This window comes from Tarenaya hassleriana, unplaced genomic scaffold, assembly GCF_000463585.1.
Source record: "Tarenaya hassleriana unplaced genomic scaffold, ASM46358v1 Cleome24, whole genome shotgun sequence".
Taxonomy (NCBI): domain Eukaryota; kingdom Viridiplantae; phylum Streptophyta; class Magnoliopsida; order Brassicales; family Cleomaceae; genus Tarenaya; species Tarenaya hassleriana.
In genome coordinates this window covers 115,201-134,434 of record NW_010965696.1, presented here as the reverse complement: position 1 = coordinate 134,434, position 19,234 = coordinate 115,201, and the positions used below count along the sequence as shown (strand labels likewise).

The window sequence follows — 19,234 nt, the reverse complement described above, 5'->3', positions numbered from 1 at the left end:
TTTTTGGGGGGGGGGGGGGAGGGAGATGGTTTTCCCACAGGTGAATATGCAGAGATCTGATACAAGAATGGATAGCTTTCCTTTTTTTTTCTTTCTCAAGAAGTATGATTATTGAGAGGTTAGTCTCATTTGTACAGCTAATCTATCAGATTATTAGTTTAGCTACGGCCTCCAATTTTTGCTGAGTTTCTTTGCGTTTGTAAGTAAAACTTACATCAAATGAATAACATGTGTATATAGAAAGAGAAGATAGTCGCAGCTTCGTTCGGGGATTTGGAGTCCAAACCTCTGCGACACAGAAATTTCATGGGAGACTTTTGCAAAGCACTTCAGTACGGGACTATATACACATATATGCATGTACCTGCTCCATAGAAAGATCCCGAACTAAATTGTCTGTTTATTATGTAATAATAGTATAAAAGATTGACCAGGTTCTTTCTTAAAGTACTACTTCCTAATCTTGTGTGTTTGAAGTTGGATTATAACCCCTTGAATTAGGTAGTGACAATAAAGATATATATATATATATATATGTAAGTTGCCTCTAAAACACATTTTTTCTCTGTACAACCATTAACTATTTGCTCGGATGACACACTAGCCAGCCCTTCTTGGAGAGCCAATGCCACTTTGTTTCTGTCCTATGTACGGGATTTCTTTCCCCTTGGTGGAATGCAAACCATGCCCCTGTGAGATTATTTATAACCACCACCTAGCGATGAGAATTAGAACATAGCAGCGAAATCCAGAGCCTTGGTGTGCGGAGACTCGGTCTCCAATCTGTCTCTCTGTCAGACCCGAAGTGGTTTGGTTTCAGCTTGCGTCTCCACGGCCGTTGTCATTGTCATTGTCAAGAACTAACCTAAATTTAAGAATCTTGTGGAGTTTGGCTACTGGTTCCACCTGCTTCTGTGCTGTCTGATTTTCTCCAGATGCAACTTCTGCAAAAATAGGGAAGCCAAGCCACCTTGTCTCATTAGTACAATGGCACATATAAAAAACGGAATAATCAGATTTGCATCCAGAGCAAGCCAATATAATACGCCATAGCATCGGGCGAAGCAGTGTAACTCTGTTCAGAACAGGCATCTAACGAGTAACAGCTGTTCTGATAATGGAAAAGGATCTTGGTCTTGCCTTTACAGTGTTCAAGAAATAAAACCCATGAAAGAGAATGGAAGCAACAGAGACTTGGGAGATTACCATTAGCCTAACATCTTAAGAGAGAAACTTGTAAGATCTCTAATCTAACAGACCTACCGAAATTGAACTATCAAATTTGAGAGATTATATCAGTATGATGTTTGTGACTAACAAAAGGCAATAAAGGACCAACCCAATTCGAGTCTCCACCTGGTAAGGTGGGGGCAAAGGGAATATACCAGGCAGCCTTACCCTACTTTTATGTAGAGATATTGATTCGTACCCGCGACCACAGGCCCCACGGCAAGTGCTTACCGCTGTGCCAAACCAGTCTCAGACTAACAAAAGGCAAGGCAATGAAATAAAGAATCAAACTAACCCTTTTCGGTGAAAGCAAGGCAAGTACCGATCGTCTCCATATATTCTCCAACCTTGGAAAAGCAAAGGGGCATCAGATTAACCGATCAAGAATATCACAGAGCTGAAACCCTTTTGCACATGAGGACTAATGAAAGAAATTTGCATTAAGAATCACCACATACCAACTTGATTTTCCCATCTATGATCAATGTAGGGTTCAAAGAATCCAAACCCTGTAGCAACACAAACAAGAAATAAACCACAGAAGCTTAGAGCCACAAGCGAATTGGCAGCAGGTCCCCATTGCAGAACAAGAACTAACAGGAAACAAATCACAGTAACTTACTGATAAAACATATGGGGCGTTTCTGGGAATGTCAATGTGCCCAGAAACTTCGTCGAGGTTCAGCAGAACGAATTCCTCCTCCTCCTCGGCCTCCCCTTGGCTGAGTTCCACCGATTCATTATCCATCTCTCCTTCAATTATCTAAGTAAACCCATCAATACACTACTGTTATAAAGCTTGCAGAGAATCAAATTCTTACTATCCAATTGAAAAAGACTTCTTCTTTTTTTCGCAAAGAGACCCTAATACAAAAATCATGGATCAAAATTTTCAGGCAAAACAACGACAGAGAGAACAACGAGTATTTCGGCTTTACCTTAACAAAAAAAAAAATTAAAACCTTTTCCTTTTAGGTTCCGTCTCCTCTTTCTTCTTCTCGTCGCAGTTTCTCTGAATTCCTGCTTGGTCGTCTAAAAGCACATTAATACGAAGGCTGATTAAATAATTGCTGTTATACATACATACACACACACATATGCATATATATACATACACACGTAACACGGAAGCGATGCATTCAGGCGGCACATACAACACAAAACCGGGACACGAATCGAGGAATAAGATGCTCTCACGTAAACTCTCGCAAGAAACAAACGCCACAAACAGAATCACCGACCAAAAAAATCGGAAGAAAGGGAAGGAAAGAGAGGGGAAAGGAATTTACCAGAGCGCAGAGCCAGATTGAATTTTCGGAGATTCAGAGGAGAACCACCGAAATCAGCTCAAAAAGGATGAAATTTGTTCAACGAAAGACTTTGAGGTGAAGCCTCGCTTAACCCTAACGAAGTCTTGTTGAAACAAATTGTACCACACACGTCTCTGAATGCGGTCAACGGTTTTGATTTTCACATGTGAGAATAAGTCCCGGTTCGCACAAATTCTTGTGAACCGGACCGGCTTGTCGGTATTAAACCGCCTCTAACCGTTATGGGCCCTTAATGGGCTTAAGCTGGACCGTAACTATGGGCTATCTGTTAAAATGAATCGTTCTTTTTTTACTTGCAAGTTTAAGCCATCTGCTTTCAGTGAATCTTTATTTCATAATAGAAAGTTTGCAAAAAAAAAAAAAAAGGGGAAAAGAAGAGAGAGGGAGGGAGATTTTGCTGCAACTTCAATGGAAAGAGATTTTGGCTGTGGAAGACATATAATGGGCCGTTACGAAGCCCATTAGACCCAGAAATATTTTTTTCCCTTTAGACGGAGAGAGAGAGATTCAAAATTGGTATGAACTTTCCTTATAAAATACGATTATGCCCTTAGTGTTTGAAAATATTTACAGAAATACCATATGTACTCCCAATCGATTGGATTGCTGCACCCGTTTTGAATGGGATCACACACACTTATAGGCGAAGCCCTTAATCATTCGCGATGAATAAACAAAGAGACTGCATGCAAACTCTCTAGGACATTGAATGATGGACGTAAAATCAACTTCACTCACTTTGGTTACAAGTGTTTTGGCAAAGACAAACAAAAGACATGGTCTGCGGATTCATGTCAGGGAAAGTACCAACACCGAGATTTTCCTGGAAATTGATTCATTCATCCTTCCACATGCCTGCAAATTCATCGGGCTCCAATGGGTTCGACAGCTCATGCATCTTCCTCCTCGTCTTCGCCTTCACTTTCTTAGCAAACTTCCCTGCTTTGTTCCTCTTCTCCATTGCTCTTATCTGAATGGTTCAAACACAGTTCCATCATTCATAGGCAGATTCGTGATTCTTGAACAAGACAGAGGAAGGCTCGTTGTTGGATCTTTCCAAGGAAACGGTTAGAGTGTACGTACCTGGTTCGGCGATACATAAAGCGGGTTCTCATAAAGCGTAGGACCTCCAAAGCTGCCTCCAAAGATCTTGATTGGATTTAAACAAAACCTTGGACCAACCTGCAATAGATGATATTTTTTTCTTGTGAGAAACAAAGATAAGTCTTCCATACGGATCATATAGGTTAACAAGTCTTGAACATCGACCTCAACAAGGGTCATTTTATCCAGGCCACCTCGTGCAATCTTGTCTGATTCGTTATGAGGGACCGATATCTGCATCCGAGAAGAACACACACACCCTTAAGCAGGTTAACTAAAAGTTCCAAATCTATAACAAATTGAGAGCATTTGATCTCTCATATCCTACGTTCTAAACCCACCTGGTAATTCCGGAACCATATATGGTCATCAACTATAGAGAAAACAAACACATGGTCATGGTATGGCTTTGATTTCCTGTGTTCCTTAGGAGTTCCAAAAATCTGTTGAGGAAAAAAACAAATTCATTAGGATATGAGGTCTGATTATAGCTCCAAACTCGCGGGGAAGCAAGAACAGATCATCATCATTAAGCAAAGAGGAGGAATTCAAGTTTTACTTGGATAAGCATCTCCTTCAAAAGCTTCCAGTGAACATCTTTCTCAAAATTGGATGAGAATGTCAACAGAGGGCGTGACCCTTTTAGATGGTTTCCAGTGAGCTTTAGCTCCTCCATTGTGTGGACTGCAAAATATCGGAAACGGTAACAATTCAGCACATTACACAATCCGGCAACATAGTGAAAAGTTACAAAACAGGAAAACAATTTGACCAGCCAAGAGTGGCTGAATCACGACTAGAACTACTAGCTATGTAGCCAGTACCAAACTAAAAGCCAGGAGCAGTAAACACCTACCAGCATTAACCAAGAACTTCACAGATGGTCCTTGGGGGGACTTGACCATCCACAGGTAAAGGTCTTGGTGCTTCCTACACTGCAAAATACAAAGAGGATAATCACATATCAACAATGAGAATCGATTTTCCAGGAGAAACTAATAAGAGAAACCACTTGATTTAGGGTTAATCGATAGCACATTGATATGCCCAGAGACAAGTTGAGCATACAAAGATTCGAAATTCAACTAAAAAAGAGAAGCTTCGTCCTTAATCATCATGCATTCCAGTAACAAAATTTCAATCCACACGTCCCAAATTGAAGAAGCGAATCAAAATTTAATAAACCATCAGATGCCCATCAGAGACCAGACAATCGAATATCAAAATACCATGGGGGCAAAAGTGCCAAGAAGATGCAAAATTTACCTCGAAAAATAAACAGGAAGAACAACCCTTGAGCTCGACAAGCTCATTCAAAGTCGCACCTTTGCTGCTCTTGGCCTCGACCTTACTGTCCTTCTTACAGTGCGGCAAAAGAGAGACCATGTTCAACATCAGATGCCGATACCTGCGAATAAAAACCAGATCATTTCATGCCCAAAAACGAAACACCCAGTGAGTGAAAAGAAAAATCAAGGAAAATTCCAAACATCATTAACCTGAAATTGATCCGCCTGGAACAAGTGACGAGAACCTTCTCTTTGTTCCTGAATACAGAAGACGATGAAGGGTCAGATTTCACAGCGACTTCATTCTTATCTTTCCAACCCAAGAGGGTCCGTTTGGGTCTCTCCGGAGCATCTTCGTTCTTCTTCGCCGGCGCCGGAGCTTCAGTTTCGCTGTGCTTTCGTTTCTTCCCCATAGTTTTCGCGCATACAAAGTTATTGGTTCCTCACTAGGGTTTTAGCGAGGGTTAAGCGACAATAACAGAACCAAAACGACGACGTTCCATATTTTATGAGCGTAAATGGGCCTGGGTTTCGATTTACGTTATTGGGCTATTTTTTGTTAGGCCCAAAATATAACCCGGCTCATTTATAATGAAAAAAAGAATTCAATTTTCAAAAAGGTGTCGTTACATCACAGTCGCAGCGACACTTGTAGAACGTGTGTCAGAGTGTGACTGCGAGCTTCTGGGTTGTTCGATTGCTCCAGAGTCCAGAGCTTGGAGAGAGAGAGATGGGAGATCGCTTCTTTGCCAATGAATTACCAGAATTCGTACCAGAAGCCGGCGGCGAAGAGATAGAAGCCGGAACCAAAGACTCGCTGGAGAAACTCCTTTGTCTTCCTTACAGATCATTCTCCGACAGACTTCGGCGATATGCTCTGGATCTCAAGGATACGGTAACTCCTGGAACACTAAGGCGATTTGATACTTCTTTCTGTTTCTTATGTTTCTGGTCGGGCGGAAATGGTCGATTCTTGAGTTCGTTTGGAGTTTTCGAGTTGATCGTTTGGAACTCAAGCATGTAAAGGTTAGTTGTTGTGGTTGGAGGCAGACCCATGTCGGGCTTCTTTAGTTTGATCATGTTTCAATTTTCAGAAATTCGGTAGATTTTCGAAAGCGATGCAGCACAAATCGTGCAACTTCCATATGAAATGGATTGGATGTTTCGTGTCTGAACAACATGATAGGGGTTTCCCAATTTGCTTGTTGAGTTTCTTCTTTGCTGGTCACTGCTTTAGGTGGCGAGGCAGACATGGATACTGTCTGAGAAACGCGTTCAAGACTATACTCTCTACACAGGATCTCTCGGGACAGCGTTCCTCTTGTTCAAAGCTTATCAGGCCACCAAGAATGAGAACGACCTGAGGTTATGCTCGGATATCATCAAGGCTTGTGACTCAGCTTCAAGAAATTCTGGGTAATCTAATGAAAGAATCAAGAACTATTCTGAGCAAAGATTCGGATTATGTTTTCATAGGTATTAGGTTGGAGTTATGGGGCTTAGAGTCCTGGTTATGGTGTTGTGTTATCAGGCCTGTGACATTCATATGTGGCCGAGCTGGTGTCTGTGCTCTTGGCGCTGTTGTGGCCAAGCATATTGGAGATGACCGATTACTCGATCATTACTTGACTCGTTTTGACGAGGTAATGCCATTTTCTTCATCCCTCTTGTGGATTCAACTCTTGAAGCTTAGATTTGATAATTTGTTCGCTTGATGAATCTGATATCTTAACAGATCAGACTTCCGAGTGATTTGCCCTGCGAATTATTATATGGGAGAGCAGGATGCTTGTGGGCATGCTTGTTCTTGAACAAACATATCGGTGAAGAGAGGGTATCACCCGCAAGAATGGTAACATTATTTTTTTAAAACAGAACTTATAAATTCAACGCGGGATCTTTTTGCCATCTGATATCCATCATTCCCACAGAGATCTGTGGTTGAGGAAATCTTCAGTAGCGGAAGGCAACTGGGAAGAACAGGAAGAAGCCCATTAATGTACGAGTGGCACGGGAAGAAGTATTGGGGAGCTGCCCATGGTTTGTCTGGGATCATGCATGTTTTGATGCATATGGAACTGAGACCAGATGAAATCAAAGACGTCAAAGGGACGCTACACTATATTATGAAGAATCGGTTCCCTAGTGGAAATTACCGTTCTAGCGAAGGCAATGAATCTGATCGCCTCGTCCACTGGTGTCACGGTGCTCCTGGTGTTGCTCTCACTCTTGTCAAAGCCGCCGAGGTAATATAATATCCACTACTCTCTTTGAAAATTTGTTGTCTGAAGAAATTCTCATCGAAGTAGTTCAACTTAAACTCGATGTCTGAAACAAACAATCAGGTTTTCGGCACAGAGGAGTTTCTAGAGGCGGCGGTGGAAGCAGGGGAAGTCGTTTGGAACAGAGGATTGCTAAAACGAGTAGGGATCTGTCACGGAATCAGTGGAAACGCATTTGTATTTCTGTCTCTATACCGTGTAACGGGGAAAGCAGAGTACTTATACCGAGCCAAGGCGTTTGCTGCGTTTCTGCTTGACAGATCGGAGAAACTGATCTCGGAAGGGAATATGCATGGAGGGGATCGTCCATTTTCGATTTTTGAAGGCATTGGAGGAATGGCCTACTTGTTCTTCGACATGAACGACCCTTCAGGAGCTCGGTTTCCAGGTTTCCAGCTCTGAGTAACGACAACAAACACTTGACACTGTCTCAGGTTAGGTCCAGTAACAACAGAATCTTCCTTTGTTTTTCTGTTATTTCCGTTTACTCTGCTTCGGTACATACTCTGTTCTTTAAATAAAGTCGAACACAGACGCATGGTCAAATTTCCACGGATCACGAGGAACTCACGTGACCCTTGGTCCAATGTGTCCACGTGTATTCTGTACAGCATGTTATCAGTAATAATATGCGTGAATCTATGTATATGTATGTATGTATGTGTATATAACTATATGTGTACGCGTATACGTATATATTTTTATGTATATGTATATCTATAGTATATATATATATATATATGCAGGGATGTATTTTTTTTTGTAATTTTCTGTATCCCGGTAATTTTTCTACACATTTTTTTATATTAAAACTGATTTCCATTTGCCCATTAACTATTTTCGCCAAATGTACAATAATTGGTATAGTTATTTGGATTTTTATAACTCACTGATCTTTTTTAAATCATATGTATATAAAATTTTTCTACAACATAGAAACTAAAAATTTCTTACATATCCTTTTCGTTAACAAAATTTAATTTTTCAAAAATTCATAAACTTCGACATAAGAAAATCTTAAATTTAATTCATTTTACAATATTCTCTTCACATACCAAAACATCATCAAAATTTATACAGTATAGTTCGTTTCACCGTTTATATTTACGCATCAAAATTCAAAACAAAACGTGTCCACTCAAATTTTCTATATACTGAAGTATTATTAACTGAATAAAAATAGCAAAAGACAAACTTAATATTTAGATTTTCAACGTTTAAATTAAAACCAAACATGTTCTGCTTCATTGATACTTACACAAAAAACAAGAACAGACAACAGATTAAAACACATTCTGATGCAAAATGTAGTTACAGACACAAACAGACATACACTGAACGATCACAACAAGCAAATCCAATTTCAGACACGATCCTATATAAGGCCAATAACATCATACTGCATGAGATCACTTCATCTAGTAGGGAGGTTTCTGGTAATCATCACGGGCGCGAGAGTAGCAGATGTAATAGAACTGAGATACGATGGCGGTGAAGAGAGTGAAGGCGGCCCCCGCCGCGAATACTCCTTTACGGATAACTTGGCAACTCGGAGCATCTTCGAAGAACCGTCTCGTGTACTTTGTGTGGTATGCGTTTCTTATGGATGCGGCCAGTAAGCATATCTCCGCGATTAGGAAAAATATCCTGTCGAAAGAGAAAGATTATTACTTTCATACCCGATCATAGTACATTGTATATATAATCGAATCGAAATGTTTCTTTTGGTGCTTTCATAGGATCGATCACCTGAAGCAAAGCCAAGGGTTTGCTCTACACTATAAACATCCGTATTCGTGGATCATTTGGAAAACAATACAGAGAATTTTGATTTCCATTCCGGAATTCCCTCTAGAATTCCAAAATGGTATCCAAGAAGAAGTTTAGTATAGCGAGAATGGTTTACCAGCAGAGGAGGAAGAGAAAGATGGAGCAAGCTCTAGAACCGCCGGGATTAAGAGCCTTGCCGCAGCAAAAGCACCGACTAGCCACCATAACAAGGACTTGACTGATCAGGAGGAGCACGAATGCACCAGCTCCATAGCTTGTAGCTATGTCCGAATCATACACACAGAACTGGTATTGCTTTTCCTTGTCCATTTGAGGTTTACCCTGTCAAACAAAGATAACCAATCAGATGAATCACTTTGTCAAGCCTTCAAAATCTATCAACTCCAACCAATACTCACATTAAGATAACGACGTTTTGTAACAATGGCTTACACTTACCGACAAAGATCTATAGTCCCTATAAACCCTAGTTCTCGGAAAATTTGGGAGCTAAGGATCAAAAGAGAACCAAAACCTAGGTCATAAATGGAATTACACAAATGGGATTGTTTTTTCAACTCATTAGAAATCAGAGATTGCGCTGCTGTTACACTTGACAGAGTATCGTAAAATCACCAGATCTGACAAAAAAAAAATTCATTACACAAATCAGCACCGACACAGATCTCGGAACAGAACCTAACAGGAGTCATGGCGATTGAAGCGTGTGACACTCTCCCGAGAACGGGATAATTCGGTGAAAGCAATTCAACGAACTCCAAGAGGAGTTGGGAGAAACAGAGCAAACGACAATGCAGAAGAGGAGAAAGGGCAACTTACGACATTTCTTCTCTGCTCGGCGGCGATGGCCAATCCGAAAGCTACGAGATCGAGGATGAAGACTGTGATTATTAGAAGCTTCGACGCCATGGAAATGGTCTCACAGCTCCCTCTCTCTGCAGCTTCCGGTGATTTCTCTTCTCTACTAATCTGTAAAAAAGCTGTCTCAGTTCCTAAATAGACGAGATGTCGGAATCAAGGAACTAATTTTAAATTTTTAATTAATAAAATGCCATAATTAATTAAATGACCGCGAAACAAAGACAGACGCGCACGAATATAATTTTTTACCGATATATTTATTCGGAATATACAGTTGAACATTGAGACGATGTACTAAAATAATTTTTAATTAGTTTAAAGTTGAAAACTTGACATATTGCAAATACTTGTTAATTAACAATCATTAAATATATTTAGCCTATAATTCGAAAAAAAAGGATAAATAAAAACAGTTCACGATGATTATACATGTATTATTATATTTAATTAATTAGATAATTGAGAACTGCATGCGATTAGCTCCTGATAAATTACTGTAAAGGTATCTCTATAAAAATGTAGAAGTCAAATGAAATGGTTAGATCTAACGGCTGATTTGACGGTCACTGTGACCATTTAGGTTTTTTTTTTTCTTTTTTTTTTTTACCAGCACCGGTTCTCCCGGGTTTGTCGGTTAAGCATAATTAACATTGACCAAAGAAGAAAAAGGAAGGCGTACCATGGACCAATCATAAAGATACACGTCATCTAGGAGATCTTGCAGGTCAAATGTTCTCCCGGTTTTGTCGGTCGAGATTAATTTATTGGATCTAACGGTTTAAAATCGTTTTAAAAATGAACGGTGCATGGATTTTTCTTTTAGATCTAACGGTTCTGACCGTTGCTGAATATTAATGGTTGAGATCGATTGATAATTTCGACGATATCATTTATAAGAATCAACGGTCAAGATGAATTTCTCGCATCAAACAACATAGATCGTCCAGAACGTTTGCAATCGGCAGTTGGGGTTGGAGTTCAATCCCCAGGATCGAACGGTCCAGATCCTTTCAAAAACTGAACGGTTGAGATTATTTGGTAAGTGAACTAACGGTTAAGATCGATTCTTAGAAGTTAACGAATTAGAATATAATGACGGTTTAGATCATTACAGCACTCATGTATCGAATGGTAAAAAATCATTCAAAATAATCAATGGTTAGACATTTTCGGTGTTGCTAATATCGATCCAACTATATATATATGTTTAATTAAAACGGTGTATGTATGTGATATGGTTAGACATTTTCCAATAAGGTAATAAAGGTATTGTATTATATCACATGCAATGGGTGCAAAAATTATTATGTAAGGATGATCACAATTCCAAGATTTAGAGAATTGAAAGTTGGTCGTTTTTTGAATCTCTGATAACCACGTGTATTTTTATTTACAAGGGAAATTCAATAGGATATGACCACACCCATATTATAAAGTTCCAAGTTAGGCTTACCATCACAGTAGCTTGTGGTATCATACATAATATATTTGTTCTCTCTCAAAATATATTTTTTTTTTATAATCCGTAAGTTCGCTCGGTCTTTAACCCAATTATATATTTCAGAGAAACGGAAAAATTCGGATGAATATATCTCTCCACGTTTGAATTTGAACTCGAGATAATAACAAACTTTGCATGTTCTCTCACCACAAATTTGGATAACTATTGTTTCCTTCTTTTCGATATCCAAGATTTATATGTTTTTTATATATTATGTATTTTGTTAATAATAATGATAGATAAACATAACATCATCTATGTTTCAAACAATATTAATATATTTTGAAATTTATTAGAGCAACGTTATGTGAAAAAACAAAAGCGAAAAATGAGAAAGGAACAATATACAATGACATGTAACTTAGGAAATAAATTTAATAAAAGGAAATTAGTATAGTTCGTCAAAAGGATATAGCAGAAAACATTATCCTTATACATTCGGAATTCAAAAGAATATGGCATCGGCCTAACAAGAGCCAATGAGAATAAAAATATCAATATATAATTCAACAAAAAAAATAAAAAAAAAATATCTATATATATATATATATATATATATATATATGTATATATATATCCTTAAATACGATTTATCACCATGCGACAATTGAAATTTAGATATGAAAATGCAAATGTCGATATATCCAAAATCTTTATATCGATGGGCAAATATCCGATTCACGGATATACAAAATCGGGATTTTCTATTATATATATATATATGGAAAAAGTTGGATACACCTAATAAAACTAAAATTTAAGGAGTGTTTATAAGTCCATCGCCCACTAAAAAAATCGAAAAGGAAAAGCGGATTTGTTCGACGCGTAGCACTAAAAAAAATCTAATGCGAATTTATGTGATTAAAAAGACGAGATTAATTAGAGCCATGCATTTATGTGAGTTGGTCCGTTTGTTTGTTAGTGTATGTGACAATGATGCATTTTTTTTTCTATTCCCATTTTCGACCCCTAAGCTGCATATATGTATTTCGAGTTATTTTGATTTTGACTTTTAATTCATTTTTAAAATCAATATCGAATTTTCTTTTTTATTGGATATTTTCAGAATTTTATTTGAGTTTTTTACTCATTTTTTTTAATATTTAGTTTTTATTAATAAAATATTATATTCAATAAATTATTTTTATATATATTGAAATCATTTTCAGCAGAAATTCTTAAATTTAAATTATACATATGTAATTTAATGATAAATATTCCTTTCTATGGTCTTCCTTTAGCTCCTAATTCGAAACTACCTGAGTCTATAAATTAAATGCAGTCATATCCTAATGATATAAATCTGAATTTTACATAATAAATAAATAAATAAATGAAAAAATGCTAATTATTCTCAAATAACACATACTTATAGGGGGATTCTTTGTCTCCGTGTATTTTCAATAGAAAAAAAAATAGGGTGTATACCAAAAAAAACTTTTAAGTTTTCTATTTACACAAAAAAAAACCTTCTACTTAAAATTTATCATAAAAAAACATCAATTATTAATTTTGAACAAAAAAGACCATTGACTATACACATTATTTAAAAACAATATTTCATTTTAAATTTGTTATACAAAATAATCATTTATTAATTGTAAAAAATCTTCAACTATTAAAAGATACAAAATATATATTAATATTTGAGAGATTACAAATTGACTATATTTTATTGGTTGTAAACATTATATTTAAAATTTTAGTATATACTATTATTTTAGAGATTGAAAATTATCAATTTAAATTTTTTTATAGATTTATATAATAATTTTAATAAAAAATACCAACTATTTGAAATTTTCAAAAAATATTCTATTTTAAATATAAAAACTTATAAACAACAAAATGTATTCAACTTACAACCTCTCAAATATTAATATATAATAAAATTTTAAATATAATATTTACAATCAATAAAAATATAGTGAATTTGAAGTATAACATTTGTATATAAATTTATTATATAAACATTGATATTTATAATTATTTATATAAAATTTAAATATTACAATATAATAAATTTAAATCAGTATTATGTTTTTGTTATGATTTTTAGAATTGTATAATTTATATATATTTTTTATTTAAATTTTATAAATTTTTATAATAATTTAAGTTAAAATATTTTTTGAATAATATAAATAGATCATTAATTTTTTTATTAAAATTAATAGTTGATGATTTTTTATAATAAATTTAAAGTGAAAGATTGTTTAAAAAAAATTATATAGTTAATGGTCTTTTTTGCTAATAGTTGATGGCTTTTTATGACGAATTTTAAGTAAAAGATTTTTTTGTGTAAATAGAAATCTTGAATGTCTTTTTTTAAGTTTGATTCCAAAAAAATAATGTGGTTTCAAAAAAATATTTGAATTATGTGATTTCTTTACGGCGATACAACTATATATAAACTATTAATTTTAGGTAGTAGAAATATGCATTGTTTTATATTTCATACATTTTTAAAAAATAATTAGCAATATGGTATACCGTCACATAAATAATATAAATGTTTAAGAAAACTAAGCATTCAAACATTGTTGTGGCAAAATTTTATTATTTTTATTCGTTAAATTTTATTTTTTATTGCAAATTGTGATGAATTTTTTTCATTTTATAAAATTTAATAAAAATCATAAAGGGCTAGGATGACTTTTCCTATGTATAAGTTCGACCGTTTTGTAACCATTTGCGAATATTGAAATCAAACGCTTGGGCTCCACTTTTGTACATTATTCATATTTTTTTAACTCATTTGAATTAATCTCCTCAATTTCAACTGTAACTATTTCGATAAACATAAAACAAATATTACACATATATAGTAATATCTATATTGAATACAAATCATTACCAGATATATAGCTTTTAATATCTTATATACTCAGTTAAATAATTTAAAATATGTATCATCTTGTTTTACAAAAAAAAAATCATCATAAAATAATTAATAAAAATCTAGGATAAAAATTGTTTAACCTAACCTTGTTTGACCAAGATCGGAGAAATTAACGAGATAGTTTCTAGAAATCCATGCAATCATTATTCATAAATAAACATAATAAATATGTACTATAAGTCAATGATTAAATGTATTCTTTTACAATATATGCCTTATTATCTTACGCGCACACAAACAAAATATGTATTATTTAATGTTATATGCTATGGCTTATGACGTAATTTTGGGTGTAGATGGGCCAGAATTATAATGATTATAACAGCAGATGATAATAGGGATGGCCTAAATTATCTCATCCTCATTATCTGATTTTATTTGAAAAAAAATTGGAGTATTCAGATTATATAGATGAGATTGAGGTGATATTTATAATATATCCAGGAATTTGGTATACCTTCTAATTTTTATTTAAAAACTAAATATTTATATATATTCAATCAATTACAAAATAAATAATCTATGTATTTATTAAAATGTTCCGATGATAATATGATGAATAATTGTTATTTTATTTAATAATCACATGAAATGGGTTGGATTTGTTCCTTCGTGAAATTTTTATTAGTTTATTATAAAGTTTTGGTGGTGCGATTTGCATAACAAAAGCATGACATCACCCCACCCATGCTTCCACATCATCTATTTGTGACCTTTGTGTGGGCCCCCACTCGACCCAGCCACCATTTGCGTTCACGTGTTATACGTGTCGAGTTCCCATTGGACTAACAACCAAATCTGAAGCTGTACTATAAAAAATATTTCTTCCTCCTTTCTGTCATGCAATTAGATTGTTAATTATTTTAAAAATAACATATGAATGGACAATATGATCTATGAAAAAAAAAATTCATTTTTTTTACTAATTATATTTTATAATCATGTCACAATTATGATAAACAATATTTTTTCTAAATAAATGAAACGATTAAATTTCAATAAAAAAGTGTATTGTCAATAAAAATATATGATTATATTTCATTAAAATAGAGATGACGACAATCATGATGATTTTAGTGGATTTGTGATCTTTTAACAAATTATTATTGAAAATTTAGCGTATAGTATAATGGTTATTATCTTAACAGTTTAAATTGAATTTATAATCTATTCTAGTTGATTTGATCTAATGTTAGATAATTAGACCGGTCGATTTATTTTATCATCCTTTTTCACTATCATCGATCGGAAATACAAATTCTTTATGTCTCATATTTTTAAAATTTTCTCTAATGTTAATATTAACAATATAAAACACACATGCATATTATGCCAGTGAAGAATTGGCGTTAAGCGTTGGACAAGTTGATGATTTATCACACTAAACTATTCATAATATAAATCTATAGCATCATATTTCCCGTCATATTATTCAAATATAAAATGAAAAAGACATGCATTCATTATAAAAAAAAACATTATTTTAGAGAAAAATAATTGGAATAATATTTAAATTCCTTATGATTTTGTTAAAAATTAAGCATTACCACATAAAATCAACATTTTTCGGTGGCTGATAAAATATCTAATTCATTTTTTAATAACTTAAATAAAATTGATTTGGAAATAAATGATACATTGCTTTCATTGTTAATCCCAGATTCCGCTCGTCTCTTGTGCTTTATGCATGACTACATACATTATTATGATTGTGATATATATGGGTAATACAGTAATTATCTAGGCGTTGAAATTACTAATATACCATCATCAGTTGCTTAATATAGTAATTACACTGTTCGACGTGATTTAATCAGGCCTTGCACATGTGTCGAATTTTCGTCGCTTCTCAGATTCTTGTAGCAAAAACAGATACCACGAAATAAAATTTGGAAACATGAAGGTTTTATAAGAAATACCCATTTTCAATCACAAACCCGTTATAACAATATCTTTTGTTACGCGTATACATAATATTCGTTTAAATACCACTTTGATATTTTTAACGCTTATTGCTTCCTTGTTTTTTAATATATATAGAATAATATTATGCATAATGCATGTACTCATACATGCATAATCCAACCATAATATATAATCGAAATAAATTACATATCAATAGAGTTTTTTCATATTTGAATCATTATAACATATTCTTTATTATATATATATATATATATATATATAATATTCAAATCCCCAATCCCATTAATAAGCAATCATACGAATTCTTCGGTACGATACACATTTGAACTTGAAATCTCGCGTGAACTAATTAATTTGTATTGTAAGAAGAGCTAACTGCGCTGTAGGTTTGGGTAATTAACGAAATAATTGTAGTAACTTAAACATGATCATAAATAAAATTAACTAGGTCAAATTATGCCAGTATATATATATATATATAGATAGATATTATATCATATCCTTCTTATTCATATGTTGAATTTAATGTTTTGAATTACGTTAAAGACTAAAACCCTAACCAAAGCATACTATATATATATAATATTTGGTTTATTCTTAAATAAAATCAAACAAATACACATATATGATATATTATACGGCGTACGTACGAAAAATCCAGAGAATAAAAACCCTGCACACGTTTGGCGTTTTATGCGGCCATTTAAAAGAACGGTTACGCCGACTCTACGAGGCATTTTCTATCAAACCTTCAACCCCACGCGCGCACACACGCATAAAACCTCTCTTTCTCATAGCTATGATCTTTCCTCACGAACACACAACCTCCCAAACTCTCCGATCACCACCGTCCGATTACTAGAATCCCGAGATCGAATCACCACCGTCCGATGGAGAGCACTGATTCCTCCGGCGGCCCTCATCCTCCTCCGCCGTCGCAACAGCCGAATCTTCCGCCGGGGTTCAGGTTTCACCCGACGGACGAAGAGCTCGTCGTTCACTACCTCAAACGCAAAGCCGCTTCGGTTCCTTTGCCCGTCTCCATCATCGCCGAAGTCGATCTCTACAAGTTCGATCCATGGGAACTCCCTGGTCCGTTTTTTTTTTTTTTTGTTATAACCAAAAGATTCTTCACGAAAACGCTGTTAACCACACGTTTTGACAAGGAGCTAGGTGTATTCTCTAGACTTTATATACATATATATGATACAGTATAAGAAAAAAAAAGTTTGAATTTTGAGAAATGGGTATTGCAGCTAAGGCGTCGTTTGGGGAGGAGGAGTGGTACTTCTTCAGTCCACGGGACAGGAAGTACCCGAACGGAGCGAGACCGAACAGGGCGGCGACTTCTGGGTACTGGAAAGCCACGGGTACTGACAAGCCGATCTTGGCCTCCGGAGGAAACCAGAAGGTCGGAGTGAAGAAAGCCCTCGTCTTCTATGGCGGCAAGCCTCCTAAAGGAGTTAAAACCGATTGGATCATGCATGAGTATCGCCTCGCTGACACCAAATCCATCAACAGACCCCCTGGTTGTAACTTCGGCAACAAGAAAAACTCCCTTAGGGTATACTGCTCATGTCCAAATGATTATGGTCCTTTTACTTTTTGTTGATTGATCGGTTGGCTGACGTTTTGTTTCAATCTTTCGTAGCTTGATGATTGGGTGTTATGTCGAATCTACAAGAAGAACAACACGGGGAGACATGTTGATAGCGATAAGGACGACATGATTGATGATATGTTCTTCCGACAAATCCCGCCATCGATTTCCTCCGGTCTCAATGTCTCCGAGAGAATGAACTTTTTCCCTGCGAGATTCTCCAGTTTCGGAATGTTCTCCGACAACGTTAACGACCTCCCGAGTGGTCTCTACGACGTCGGCGTCATCAACAGTGGCAATGGCAACGACACCTCGATGAACAACGTCGCTAATATCGGTCTGAATCTTGCTCCTTCGTCCGGGTCGAAGCCCTCTCCCCCCGCCGTATTGGCCGGCGGAGGAGGAGGCGGTTGCGGCGGCAGATGGGTCGCCAAGCAAGCGGTTCCACGGGGGCGAGTGTTCGAACATTACTTCGATGTTGGCGCAGACACCGCCATTGATGCAACATCAAGGGATGCTAAGTGAAGGGCTTTACAGAACATCGTACGAGTTACATGGATTGAATTGGTACTCTTAATTACTCGATCTTCAAGAATCGGGAATTCTATTTTTCGATTGGGGGTTTCGAATTTAGCTGTGGAATATACATGCATATATTATTATATATATATATATATTCGATTTTGTGTATATGTTTGGGTTTTGATAATTATTAATTTGGTCGATACATATGGTATAGGGGAAAAGAGATTTGGAGAGGTGAGGCAATATATCAAAGTATAGATGAAATTTTATTTTTGTTTTTCTGCCGATTCTAAGGGTTAAATGTATACATTTATATTATACACAGATTGTTTATAATATTTACAGAGATATATTTTTTAAAATTTAATATTTTATAAAACAATAATATTCCAAGATAATTCATTACAAAGTCAATTCCAAAATCAAAGTGCTAAGGGCGCCTGTATAACAATGAATGCTATGTACTATATTATACATAACAGATGAGAAAATATAACAATATTTATAATCTTTTTGCGTGTGAATCGCATATTAAATTATAGAAACATAGAAAGAAAGAAAAAATGTCACATGCCTGTCAATTATTTCACATATATTCACAGCTAATATTTAGGTAATCTATTTATATTTTATTTTTTTTGTGAAAATATGGCTTCTAAGTCTAACTTATTCTACCAATACGTACCAGAAACCATGTTTAACACTACAATGTTCACCAGAATTTAAACTTATTAGCAGTTATATATAAAAGGTTTCACAACCGATATAACTATTATCAATTTATATTATTTTGATTTTTTTTTTATTCTTGATAATTTATTCGTTTTTACTTACTGTTTTTAAATATACTGCATATATAAGTCTCTATGTAATCATATTATACATATATAAT

The 19,234-nt window shown here is 35.1% G+C and overlaps 5 protein-coding genes across 7 annotated transcripts; 2 read left to right on the top strand and 3 right to left on the bottom strand.

Moving 5' to 3' along the window:
- Positions 1-378: 378 nt before the first annotated feature.
- On the bottom strand, positions 379-2,665 carry LOC104815550. Of its 3 annotated transcripts, none has more exons than XM_010543979.1 (6): positions 2,520-2,665; positions 2,169-2,253; positions 1,853-1,993; positions 1,689-1,739; positions 1,526-1,577; positions 379-944 (listed from the first exon to the last, which is right to left on the bottom strand). In XM_010543979.1, exons 3-6 carry the CDS (start codon positions 1,976-1,978, stop codon positions 817-819), a joined length of 357 nt encoding a protein of 118 aa, XP_010542281.1. In that variant the 5' UTR covers positions 1,979-1,993; positions 2,169-2,253; positions 2,520-2,665; the 3' UTR covers positions 379-816. The 3 variants fall into 3 exon arrangements, with proteins under 3 accessions (XP_010542281.1, XP_019058311.1, XP_010542280.1); XM_019202766.1 differs by having other exon boundaries at positions 2,169-2,250; XM_010543978.2 differs by lacking the exon at positions 2,169-2,253.
- Positions 2,666-3,159: 494 nt separating this feature from the next.
- Positions 3,160-5,406, bottom strand: LOC104815549 (ribosome biogenesis protein BRX1-like). The gene is made up of 8 exons (XM_010543977.1): positions 5,165-5,406; positions 4,932-5,073; positions 4,522-4,600; positions 4,225-4,349; positions 4,007-4,108; positions 3,831-3,899; positions 3,645-3,743; positions 3,160-3,531 (listed from the first exon to the last, which is right to left on the bottom strand). Exons 1-8 carry the CDS (start codon positions 5,365-5,367, stop codon positions 3,397-3,399), a joined length of 954 nt encoding a protein of 317 aa, XP_010542279.1. The 5' UTR covers positions 5,368-5,406; the 3' UTR covers positions 3,160-3,396.
- Positions 5,407-5,585: 179 nt separating this feature from the next.
- LOC104815548 (lanC-like protein GCR2) lies at positions 5,586-7,888 on the top strand. Its single transcript, XM_010543976.1, has 6 exons — positions 5,586-5,849; positions 6,192-6,370; positions 6,486-6,597; positions 6,690-6,806; positions 6,886-7,200; positions 7,300-7,888. The coding sequence occupies exons 1-6, from the start codon at positions 5,685-5,687 to the stop codon at positions 7,636-7,638; spliced, it is 1,227 nt and encodes a 408-aa protein (XP_010542278.1). The 5' UTR covers positions 5,586-5,684; the 3' UTR covers positions 7,639-7,888.
- Positions 7,889-8,437: 549 nt separating this feature from the next.
- Positions 8,438-9,998, bottom strand: LOC104815547. Its single transcript, XM_010543975.1, has 3 exons — positions 9,847-9,998; positions 9,143-9,348; positions 8,438-8,883 (listed from the first exon to the last, which is right to left on the bottom strand). Exons 1-3 carry the CDS (start codon positions 9,934-9,936, stop codon positions 8,655-8,657), a joined length of 525 nt encoding a protein of 174 aa, XP_010542277.1. The 5' UTR covers positions 9,937-9,998; the 3' UTR covers positions 8,438-8,654.
- A 6,951-nt stretch (positions 9,999-16,949) lies between these two features.
- LOC104815546 (NAC transcription factor 56) lies at positions 16,950-18,684 on the top strand. Its single transcript, XM_010543973.1, is given in 4 exon segments — positions 16,950-17,309; positions 17,474-17,781; positions 17,869-18,179; positions 18,181-18,684. Coding segments are annotated over 4 exon segments (1,035 nt in total). The 5' UTR covers positions 16,950-17,107; the 3' UTR covers positions 18,395-18,684.
- The last annotated feature ends 550 nt before the right edge of the window (positions 18,685-19,234 follow it).